We start from the raw sequence: 12,766 nt of genomic DNA, 5'->3' as shown, positions 1-12,766 counted from the left end.
AATCATGATCTATTCAGGTATAACACAGACTCTTTCTGGAACCCTACATTTCCAGAAGTGGATCTATTCTCTGAGAGTCTAAATATGCTTCCATCTAACTGTGGTGGATAAGGCATAGCTGTTCTTTCACATACCTGAGCAATAAACCTCTCTGCATGAACTGCAATATCAGGGGATGGAGGAAGAACTAAGTACTCACCGTCAATACTTTCCACCTTCAAAGAAGGTGCAAGTCTCAATACATCACACACTGAATTTACCAACTGAGGAAATGGAGCCAAAAGCAGCTGATCCAAGTTGGCTTATGAGAAGCCGTGAGATTAAAGAAAGTTGCTGGAAACAGAAAATCTAAATTCTCTCCAGCATGCTCAGGATCACTCAGGGGTGAAGCCTCAATGGCTCCATAAAATCACCACAAGACCAAATATATGTTTCCATCATACTATAGACATGCTTGCAGACAACCTCAAATGAAAACATCTCCACCCTCCATCCTTGAATGACACTAGATATCAGAGGTGGGATAGGAGATCTCCATGCCAGATATAAGCACTGTTTTCATTACTTAAAATGTAGATATGTATTTCAGAGGCTCTAGTGGTTTTGCAAATCCAACTCGCATATATATCTTGAGTACAATTGCCTTTGTAACACACATTTTTTGAGTAATACAAACATGCACATATTACTAAAGCCTCCTACATTTTGTAGATACACATCATAAATTTGAAATAATAGCTAACATTCTCTCTGCAATATGGGAGGTGCAAACTTGATTAACAGACTATTTCTGAGTAACTCTTTATAATTAAACTCTGCAATAAATCAGTAATTCAAAGACATTATACATACACTTGTTTTAGTAAAATACACAAAATGACAATACAAGAATTGAAACAATGATTATTTTTAAATAGAGGGTCTATATTTAACAGTAATGAAATAGAAAATAATATACTTGAGAAAAAATTTTACTAAGTGAAAATTCATTTTTAAGCTGAGGACATGATGCATAAAAATCATCATTTTTACTTTAAACAAAAGTTTTATTAAACCAATTTACTTATTTTGTGTACCAGTACAAAAATACAATCCTCATTAAAGATTTAATTTCAAAGCAATGGAACTTACCTTTCTATAATTTTTCTAACAATCCATACCAAAAAACACAAAAATATAATTCCAAACACTATCCCAACAAGAACTGGAATAAATGTCCGAAGCCCTGAGTTTGTTTTTTCAGGCAGTTTAGCTGAAGTAGAAACAAAAAATATATAACATTTGTGATAAGAAACAAAGAGTACTATTAACTACATAATAAATTATACTTATTAAAATAGTTACTAATAATTACTGCACATATAACACCAAAATTAAAATCATAATTGTTGAATACACAACAATTATGTTAAGATCAACAATAAACAGCTGTTATTTTTATTTCATCTTTCACGTATTTATATTATATTTACACCAAACCCTTTGCAGAATAACTAACTACATCAGTATTCATATTCATGTAATTTATAAGATTTATGCTTTATAAAGAATCTGTACACACATGGTGAACTCTGGTGTCTATTTTTTTGTTGATAGTCATGATTCTTTATTATAAAAAACCAAAAAATTGCAACAAATTTTCAGCATTTAACTCAAATGCGTAATAAACAAAAATTAAAATATTCAGAACTGAAACAGCAAGTCATGGGAAAATATTTTAACACATGTACTGTATAACAGATTTAATGTTTTAGGTTTATTTTAAAACCTTTGTTTCAGTTTGATGCATGAGACATATATTGTTGGATATGTTTTACCCAAGTCCCACCTGTTCTCTAAATTTGTAGAAAATTCTCAAAAGCAAGAATAAAAAATACGTGGTTTACAAAAGTACAAGTGCTTCTGAACATTAAAAAATCTCACATGGTTGGTATATAAAGCTGATGTGCCAGGAGACAGAATAATGTTTGTTAGCTACAATCAGTATAGTATAAGCCTTAGAAACTATAACTGTGATTAATGTTTATTAGCAAGAATATTACAGAACTTGACCACACTCTTTTATATATTTCAAACATTATAAACTGTTTAACTTCAGTGAATTAATTTTGGATGATAGTATTTCTACAAGGACATAAGATATCGTTATTGATGAAAACTTATGGGTGCTTTAAGCTAGCTAACTGTCAAAAGAAATGTCCAGGTATATCATCAAAGGCTTAATTTGCTCTCCATGAAGGTTGATAAAAGATTCAGTTCCAGACCAAATATGAGACCCAGTATTGTTTGTAAGTTTGTAAAACTCTTGTATATAAACCATAATTTGTAATAACTATTAGTAATTACTATTCTTACAAATTATATTGTTGTAGTTTTGTTGTATATTAAAATTCATTTGTGTTGAGAAAAAAAATTGTGTGTATCAATTGTGTTAGCAAGCATCATAAATTTAATACTTATCAACATTTAATTAACTTCTAAATTAACATTAAAATTTCCCACTATCAAAATCATAGCATGTAACATAATAAACTGGAGACTCATCTGGAAAAAATATACAATACATAACACTTGCAACAGCCTATAAATGGCACAAGGAGTAAGTGATATTAGCAGCACAAAAAGAGTGTAACTTGTCAATTACAAAAAAAAATAGTCAATTTCTAAAACTCAATTAGGTGTAAAACTGGTTTTATTAGCTAGTCACCAGTTCATTTTCATTTCCAATGAATAAGCAGTTAAATTACATCAGATTTGGGGTTCTTACAATTAGCTGATCATCTAGCAAATTTTAAACACTAATTTCTAAATGATTATGCCAACCAAAAAATTACCCTAAATAGGAGTAGGATTAAACATATAATGACTAGCCATATTTTTTAAAGTTACCTGAAAATAACATTCATACTACAAATGTAATTCCATGTTTCACAATGAACTATTTATTGACTTTAAGACAATAAGCACTCTAATACACAAACTAAAAATGAAAATTATAAGGTAAATTGTGCCTTTAACCTCGTGTACATAAGTGGAGGTTAAAGTGTACATACCCTAACCTTGTACAGAGAGTAATTCAACAGCGTTATGAACATGATGTCAGAATTACTGTTTCAGGTTACCTTACATTGCTAACTTCACAATAGTTTTGTGTTGAAAGTAGAAAAAATACAATATCCAAGGATTCAAAAAAACTTTATACATATACTTAGAAGATCAAAGAGGTTATCCAAACAGAAACTGCAAACTGTACAACAGACAAAAGTATTTGTATTACTCACATCAATATCACCTTATCAATATGTTTTGAAGTATAATTCCAGAAAGTAAATACCACACCCACCTATCACATCCTCCCTTTCACAAATTATCAATAGTTTTCTCTGAAGCTTACTACTATATTATTTATAACCAATAGAAAGCCAGAGTTTTACTCTATCAAATAATACATTATATTATGTTGTTTACTGTGCAAAGAGGTGTCTATTTTGCTTCCAATTTAAAAAATTGTTTTACAGGAATCACATTAGTAAGCTTAACTGAATGTTTAAAGCTCTTATTGCAGTTAAAAATCTAGGAAATTTGACAGTTATAGGGCATTGCTTGTTTTTTGTGCACGATGTCATTCTGTGTTCATAGATGCATTATTTAATTAAATTAAAAAAAAACTGATGTAGTAGTAGTACCATTAACTTCAAAAAGTAAGCTTAAGTTTCACTGGGAGTCAACAGCAAAACAAAGGTGGACACAGATATAAGATAATGAAAAATAGTAGTAATAAAAATTCTTCACAAGGTATATGCTCATGAGCAGCTCATAATCATATGAAATGGTAGCATGATATGCACATTTTCAGAGGGACACTAAGGTGTGTTTTTTTATTTGCAAATAGCATACATTTCAAGAAGCTTTGTTCTGTTTTTAATGTGTTTTTTTTAAGAATCAGGGAGATTTGTCAAGCATTCCAGGAGCAGAGAGAAAGTATATGATTTCAGAAGACTCCTGAAAAATAACAGAGTCAGCAAAACTACACAAGTATCAACTTGAACTCCAGTTTGTCAGACTCTGAATCAGATTGACTTTGCCATTTCACAGAGATGATTCGAGTACAAAGGCTATTTGAAATGCATCTGATTTTTTTATGTATAATAAACCTGTACAATGGACCAACCCCATGCACATTCAGTAAGTTGTAGTTGGTTAGTTCAAGATAAAGCAGGCTACAGATAATCAATTTTCTTCTCATATTACAACCCACTGAGCCAGAAATGATAAGAACATCTACTATAACAAAAAGATGATCCAAAATCAAGTTTCTAAGATCAGGTGAGCATGTAAGGTACAGCAAACATTTCATTACTGAGGTCACACCTACACCTGACAAAATACAACTGATACCATATGTTGTTGTTTATATGTATATACATTGTACCTACAAAAACAAATTAAAGTAATAGCACAAAATACACCATATTCTCAAACAAGTTTATGACATTTAAAGATATAATTCTACCTGAAAACAAATTGAAATTTTAGTTTTAAAGCCTATACTTATTGTGTTACTGACTAATTCTAAGTTTAATACTTTCTGTCTTACCATTCACCACATGAAGTCCACTCACACAAACTATTCAACTTCCAGAAATATTTGAAAACAGAAATCAATGCACTACTATACATGTACACTCCAAAAAATAAAAGTGTTTCAACTTCCTTTTATAACTCAAATTCTTGAAACCAGATATTATTCTAGCAACCCATCTCTGCTCTCTTATCAATATGCTGGCATTCTTTCAGGAAAACAGGAAAAACAAATATAGTATTCCAAATAATGATTTCTGTCTGTCTTGCACAAAGCTACAATAGCTATCTTATCTGTAATATAAAATTTTTTACAAGTGAAACCTACATAATTAATGGCTTCAGGCATTTGTAAGTAATGCATTAAATTATTTTTTATCCCTTCTTTACATCAATGTTTCTCTCACAAAATAATTTTCTAATTTTCATACCTTAAGTACATCCCTTTACACTTCTCAAAACTGCAACTTGGTTTCCTACATTTTAAACTCAGTAAAACTGTTAATACTGTTTTCCGTTAAAAAAACAACATGCTCTGCAGACTTAGTTAATCCTAACATTTAATACAATCAGTAAGTGCAGAGAAGTCACCAAGAAAATGGGTATTAAAATGACTGAAAAATAAAAATAAGCAAAACATACGAAAACATCATCAAAATCCATGAGATTCCAGAAACTATGGCAAAAAAAACAAACCATATTTTTTTTTACTTTTGGTATTTAGCCTATTCCTTCTGGGATAAAGAAGATGCATTCATTATTAATTGTAAATATTATGAAGTATATCACTGTTTCATAGGTAGTTTATTTTACACTACAGTTTAAAAAACAAATTACTAAGTACATTATACAATTCCAGAAAAAAGAAGGAGTCAGCTAGAATTAGTTACCTATACTGTCTTCTACATATTTGTATCATTTTGGTAATATTTTATTTCTGAAAAATGTTTAGCAAATCTTACTTACACTAAAAGAATGTCTTCATATATTGCCACTTATAATTTTCTATTCTCTTTAACAAAAAGTGCATTTTCTTTTATAAAGTTGAATAAGTCTCATCAGCAAATTATTCTGTAAGCTCAAGAACATTTATATAAATTATAATCTTGAAATAATGACAGTATGTTGATTAAACACTTTAGTATTTACTGACAAACTATCATACTTACCTTCTTCCATCCTTTCTGTCTTCTTATAAAAAGTTTTGAAGTATTTGAATATTCTTATCTACACCTTTCTCTTAGCTTGTTTTCTACTTGCCAGAAATAAATTTAGTAAGTGAAAAGACATATAAGAAGAAAGAACTTTAAAAAGCAAAATTACTCAATTCAACATATGGTTAAAGATACAAGCACAAAATATATCAAAATTTATAATCAGTTTAAACAACTTCTAAATTTTGCTTACAGCAAAGAGGAAAGTACAAATCATGTCAAATAAATTCTATAACAAATCAAGTGGTGATGGTTTTACATTGCTTTCCTTCATCTTTCTATAATATATATAAATAGCAGTGACTGAATGTTTCCTTATAGTACTTTGCATGTCTATATACAATGTAGGCATAGATAAATGTACCAACTTTTTTATACCTTATAAATTGTATGCTTTAATTTATTTATTTTTTAGTTTTACAATTCTGCTAAATTTATTTTTCATCTTATTCTATATCCTTAATAGAAACAAATTTAACAAACAATAAATTTTACCAAGCTCTACCATTATACAATAGCTTAGACATTCTTATAATCTCATGCTTTTAATACCTTTACTGATATATTAAATAATTTTTCTAAATACAAACTTCTCTCTAAAAGTAAGTTTCCACTGACAATTTAATCAAATGAGGAAGTAAACAACTTTCCTGCAAATATCCTGTCTGAATTTTGGCTCTTGAATCAGAATCTTGAGAATACATTTTTACTTTAAGAGGGTTTCTCGTCATCACGAAGAATCTTGAAATTATTTTTATATTGAAAATAAAGGAAATCAACTATTTGACAAATAAAACAAAAGGACAAAAACTTTGGTCAAAACTGTCCCTGAGCACCTGTTCTCATCATACCTGTATATATTTTCAAGAAATCATTTAAGTGCATCTACAAACTCATTTTATTAGTTAACAATTACCCAGTTAGAAATATTAAACTAGGACCTAACTATCTCCTTTGGCTTATTATTAATATATCTACAAATATTCCCAAAACTCTGTTGAATATGCTACTAGAAACATAGCATTGCTTTAATGACTTCATTGACTTATCTACCATTTTCTTTACTAATACTTCTTCAAATTGCTGGGTGATTGCAAACACAAATGAAATATACTTTGATGAAGATTTTCATTACTTAAACTTATACTTAATATTAATCAAGCACAAGTCAAGAAGACATGATAGTTTCAATATGACTAAACATGGAAAGAAAACAAAATTTGCTAAATTGTGAGCATGGTAAAAGCTAAAGTAATCTTGTTGTACAAAGCCTATTAATTTAACTTCTAGGCTCAATATTAGGTTCAAGTAAGATTATAATAGTAGTCCTAAAATACCTAGAATGTTTGAGAATATTAGTAATAGAGACTTTGCATAATATCTGAAAAATAAGACAAGACTTTTAAATTATTTTAACCACTTTATTAAATTCACAACTGCTGTAAGATAGTAAAGAAATAAATAGCAAAACCCTATAAAGCAAAGTAATCATACAAGTTATGGTTAATTGGATATAAATGACAGATCTGCTAATAAGTACATAAATTGCACAGAAAATTAATGTACAACTCTTTCTCAGACTTAGCCCTATTGTGTTAACATCGAGTTGATAATTTTTGTTTTTTTGATATATCAAACATAGGGATAGTTTGAAACAACCATAGTATTAAGTGTGGAAAGCATACTTTAGAAGGCCTACAATTAATTGTAACTGAGCCTTCAGAATAAGGGTTTTTTTGTTTCTCAAGGTTTGGTTCAAATGTGTGTTCTCACACTTCTTAGAATTAATTGGACACATCAGGATATGAACAATGTCTCACCAGGTTTTGGAAAAAATGAAAATGTCTCACCCATATTATTTGTATATTGTCTATCTTTTTATTTATTTTGTATTGCTTTTTCTTAAACATCTGGAAAGATTGGTTGTTTCAAAGTGATAACTTAATTATGTCAGGAAAATGCTTCAAAAGAGTGTCTGTTTCTAAGTAAGAATCTTATTAGATAGGTAAATTGATAATTATAGCTTTTATTTTTTAAGATGAGAAATTACACATTGTTGCAAAATATTTGGCACTTTGTTGCATAATATTAGCATCTCATTAGAAAGAAATAGTTCTATTTGCATAAAACAATTGTCAAACAAGTTTTTCGGTAGAATACAAGAGACTAAAAATATTAAAAAAATGATTGGAAAACACAAAAGGCATTCAAAAAAACAATTTTGTCTGGACACAAAACAAAATATATCACAATTCAATTCATGTAAAGAAAACTTAAAGCAATTGTTCACAGTTCAAACACTGTTCAAAAACTTCTTGTATATTTATAAAAATCAGAGAAATTTTGGTAATTGACTATTTGATTATTCCATTCAAGGTTTATAATTTTCCACAAAGTATACATTTTATACTTTATCAAAGTAATGCCAAACTTTTGGCAGCAAAGTACAACTTTTTGCAAAACTCTGTATTTATGACTAGGAATACAACATCAAAAGTTAAGTTTAAGATAAGAGTCAGTGATCATAGTGGTAAGATACTGTCCTGAATCCAGATGCATCGGTTTAAGTAGGTTATAAGGAAATACCAGAAATATATTCAAGTCCAGTTTAACTCTTTTTATAGAATTAATAATTCATCATATCTTTTAGCATTTTTATGAAGAATGTTCTTACACTTTTGTATAGTCATTTTCAAGTATTTCATTAAATCAAGAATTAGACACTTAAGTTTTACTATTGCAAGTACACCTAGTTTAAAAATTACAACATTAGGCTTAATATAAGAAACTGAAGGAACATCATTCACAAGGCATAAATATTTGACAAATTTAAGACCTTTGTTTATAGCAAGTGCAATGTAATGCATTTGAATCATTAAAATTTATGTCACACATTTATCATGGATGAGAAACTAAGTTACACTCTATCATGGCTAAAGAAAAAGGATGTTGTGACTACTTGTGACCAGAAATAAAGTCACAATTTTGGCACAAAAAAAAAAGAATTACAAATATTTTACAACCAAATGCAATGTAAAGTAATACAACAAAACATTTTTAAGTTATTTATCACAATAATAGCATGAAGCATAATTTTTAACATTACATGAAATGAGATATATATCAGGTCAATCATCATATGAATGAGTGAAATAATTCAATCATTTTACTTCTATAAAGTGAAATATTGAAAACAAATTTTCAAATTTTGACTTTTTTTTCTATATCTGTTGACACTATAGAGGATTGGATTAGTCACAAAAGCAATGCTTTGTAGCTAGTAGTAAAGTGAACAAAACTTGTAGTACATATATATAGATATATAATTAATTATACATACTAATTAAAAGTGAAAGATTTCATAATCTCTCTACAAATTAGTTGGGTCTCATTTAGAAAACTACATACAAATTTGGTCTCCTTAACAAAGACAGGATACAGTCTTACTGAAAAAAGTTTAGAAGAAGACACAATGATGATTCAGGGATAGAATGGCTATCTCACAGGTACAGGTTTAAGAGAAAAGAAGGTTAAGGGGTGATCTTACAGAAGTTTACAATATTATGTGGTGGGCTGATAGGATAAAGGCCTTTGATTTCTTTGTTTCATTCTAAATACAGTGGAATGAGAAGACCCAAGTTTAGGATTTGGAGAAAAATGCTCAAGTTTTATTTTTCAAACAGAGTGGTTAGCATCGGGAATGAACTTCATTTGAACTAACACATAACAGCAGTGTACAGTTTAAAATTAAAATAAATAATTTTCTCAAAAATAAAGAATAGGTTTAATCTTTTACTTTTTTCAAGAAAGTGTGTGTGTGTAAGCTAGAGAAGTTTTAAGAAAACAAATAGTTCTTTGTTTTCCTTATATTTTCTTAAGCATACTCTAAAAATTCAAATAAGGTTACATGGCAGAACAAAATTAACACTGACTATATTTCAAATGAACACATATAATACATGACATAAAGGTTTTCATTTTCATTTTCAAGATATATTACAAATTTCTTTTTAATTTCATCATAGGTCACGCGATCTAATATTATTCAGTTATTTCAAACACCTACATTATTTTAGGTTGCTTTATTGATGATTGTAAAGAACTTTAAAACCTCATTAAAATTAAAAGTGAAATTTAGTTAATACTAAAAATAAAAGTAAAAAGGTTGATTTTACTATATGACGTATTCAGAAAATTTACAGATGTTATGTAACTTTAAAAATATAAAGTTATATGTTGTTTTTCCCCACGAAAACGAGCGTAGAACCTCGTTTGTAACCTCATTTTCACAGCCATTGCCAATGCACATGTGAACACGATCAACGTAAACGTAACACACTGACTAAGTATAGGCTTAAATTTTACAGTATCGTTAAAATTTTCAGCTGAATCAAGAACTGGTGTAGTTATACAACGATATATATAAAGTAAAACTTACACTAGTCTTTCTTGGATGGATGCGACCTGTACTTGGCGAATTAAGTTGACATTGTTTATTACAGTATATAAACATTAATCATGTAAACCCTTCCTAGAAATACCTTACAATGTTACATCGCCAAACAAGATAAAAAATAATTAAAATATCAGTGTCACTAGTTACTTTAAAACAAGTACTAAAATAAAATTTCGTAGTTCATTTCTACTTCACCCAAATTGGCTAAATAAAAGTCTCGCAGCTTACAACGCTGACATTAAACAGGTTTTGGTTTCAACGATGGAAGCACAATGCGCTATCTGTGCTCTGCCCACTACGGGTATGGAAACTTGGGTTATAGCGTTGTAAGTCCGCAGACATACTGATGTGTCACTGGGGGATCACAGATAAATGATAAACTACAATGATAAAAGAGCCTGTGAATGTGTGTGACTGCATTTGACAAAAGGATATTTGTTGTTGTTTGAAAACCTTATCATTCATATAGTTATCAAGCTTTTCCTTAAACTCATCTAAATTTACTGCTTCTACAACATCTGAAGGCAACCAACCATAGCAAATCACCCTGATAAAAATATAGAACGGTATTGGCTAAAGATGTCTCCTACCCTGACAAAATGTACCCTTGTGTCCCCTAGTTCTACTATTCTCGCTGTTAAATATGTAAAAACATGATGCATCAGAACTGTTAATTCCATTTACAATCTTACACATCTCAAACAGATCCACCCTGATTCTTCTTTTTGTTCAAAAGAATAACTTTCAGAGATTTCATCATCTCCTCCATCCCAGACACCATTCTAGTAACTCTTTCGTGAACCCTTTCCAACAATGCGATGTTTTTTAAGGTAAAGAGCTATAACAGATTTACTGTTCTACATTTATTTAAGCGCCTATGTTTGTTTCACTATAGTTTTGTTATGCATGTGACGCATACTGTTGAAGCCATATTGCACAAGTTCTGCTTGTTCCGTAAATTTGTAGAAGATTCTTGAGAGTAAGAATCAACAATATTTGTTTTACGAAGACACTAGCGCGTTTTTGAATATTGTTGTAACGTCGAGAAACTCGTGTCATTCGTATAAAAGCAGTTAGCCGAGACACAGTAATGGAAGATTATTACTGGTCAGCTACAATTAGTAAACTTTAAGCCTCAGAAGCTATAATTGTGATTAACACCTATTAATCGGAAATACTACAGAATTTAACCAAGAACATTTATAGATTTCGAACATAACAAACCGTTCAATAAATTTGCCTCGATATTATTATTTTTACGAGGACATTAAATATTTTCTTTGGTAAGAAGCGAGCTTGAAACAGTGAGAGGCCAGCTAAGAAAAGACAGCGTTAGCTCAACAATACAAACTCAGAACTAATTTGCTCGTCGTGTACCTAGATCATCAATAAAATATTTAGTTCTAGACTGGATATAAGACTCAGTATTGTTTGTAAGTTTGTAAAACTGTTGTATATGAATAATTATTTGCAATAATAGTTATTATAAATTGTATTGTTTTCATGTTTGTATATAAAAATATGTTTGTGTTAAAAAAGGAAAGTGTGTGTATCAAGCTTGTTGGCAAATAACATCAATTTGATACATATTAACATTTAATTAACTACTAACTTCAACTTCCAATTTCCGGTTATTTAGGATAGTTTGTTTTGGAATTTCGCACAAAGCTACTCGAGGGCTATCTGTGCTAGCCGTCCCTAATTTAGCAGTCAGTGTAAGACTAGAGGGAAGGCAGCTAGTCATCACCACCCACCTCTTGGGCTACTCTTTTACCAACGAATAGTGGGATTGACCGTCACATTATGCACCCCCACAGCTGGGAGGGCGAGCATGCTTAGCGCGACGCGGGCCCGAACCCGCGACCCTCGGATTACGAGTCGCACGCCTTACGCGCTCGGCCATGCCAGGCCTTTTAGGATAGTAATACGTTAACATACTTAATATAATAAATTGGAAATTCGTCCGAAATAAAATTATAATACATAACAAAACCCAAAAAGATTCAACCTCTTTTTACTATTATTTTTAATATCCTCAACTTCGACAGCAATATGTCTGCAGACATACCGCTGAGTCACTGAAGAGCTTCTCCACGAAAAAACAACCTAGAGTAGTAGTTTCCAACCAGGGGTGCGAGATAACATTTGTTTTGGCCACATTCACCTTTATTCTCAAATAAATAATTACTGTAAGGGGTGCAAGAACATATTAAAATTTTTTAGGGGTGCGGGGCATAAAAAAGGTTGGGAACCACTGCCCTAGAGATATGAAACGTTTGACGTGTACTAAGAGATTACAGGGTATGCTCCTGAATATTATTTTTTTAATTTGACTCAAATACATTTAACCAGTTTTATGCTCTAGAGCTTTTAAGACATGTAATTTCGCTTTCTCGAGGTCTATAGAAAGGTATCATATTTTTTTCCTAATTCTCATTTACTAAATGAACAATATTCGTATATTTTTTTCAAAATATTGTTTTTCAACATAACGATGGGGAAACATACAAATCTG

At 30.2% G+C, this 12,766-nt stretch overlaps 1 protein-coding gene across 3 annotated transcripts in view; it reads right to left on the bottom strand.

Moving 5' to 3' along the window:
• Positions 1-10,628, bottom strand: part of LOC143255654 (uncharacterized) — a 56,190-nt gene extending 45,562 nt beyond the window's left edge. The window contains exons 1-3 of one of the 3 annotated variants that reach the window (XM_076511653.1): positions 10,234-10,628; positions 5,751-5,833; positions 1,132-1,252 (exon numbers count right to left, since the gene is read on the bottom strand). In XM_076511653.1, coding sequence (XP_076367768.1) covers positions 1,132-1,252; positions 5,751-5,760 — 131 coding nt within the window. In that variant the 5' untranslated portion in view covers positions 5,761-5,833; positions 10,234-10,628. Of the gene's footprint in view, positions 1-1,131; positions 1,253-5,750; positions 5,834-9,861; positions 10,184-10,233 lie in introns of those variants that run through there. The other 2 variants (XM_076511655.1, XM_076511654.1) reach the window with 2 other exon arrangements.
• Positions 10,629-12,766: the final 2,138 nt, after the last annotated feature.

The sequence above is a fragment of the Tachypleus tridentatus genome, chromosome 7, assembly GCF_004210375.1.
Source record: "Tachypleus tridentatus isolate NWPU-2018 chromosome 7, ASM421037v1, whole genome shotgun sequence".
Lineage (NCBI taxonomy): Eukaryota > Metazoa > Arthropoda > Merostomata > Xiphosura > Limulidae > Tachypleus > Tachypleus tridentatus.
This window is presented reverse-complemented; position numbering and strand designations above follow the sequence as displayed.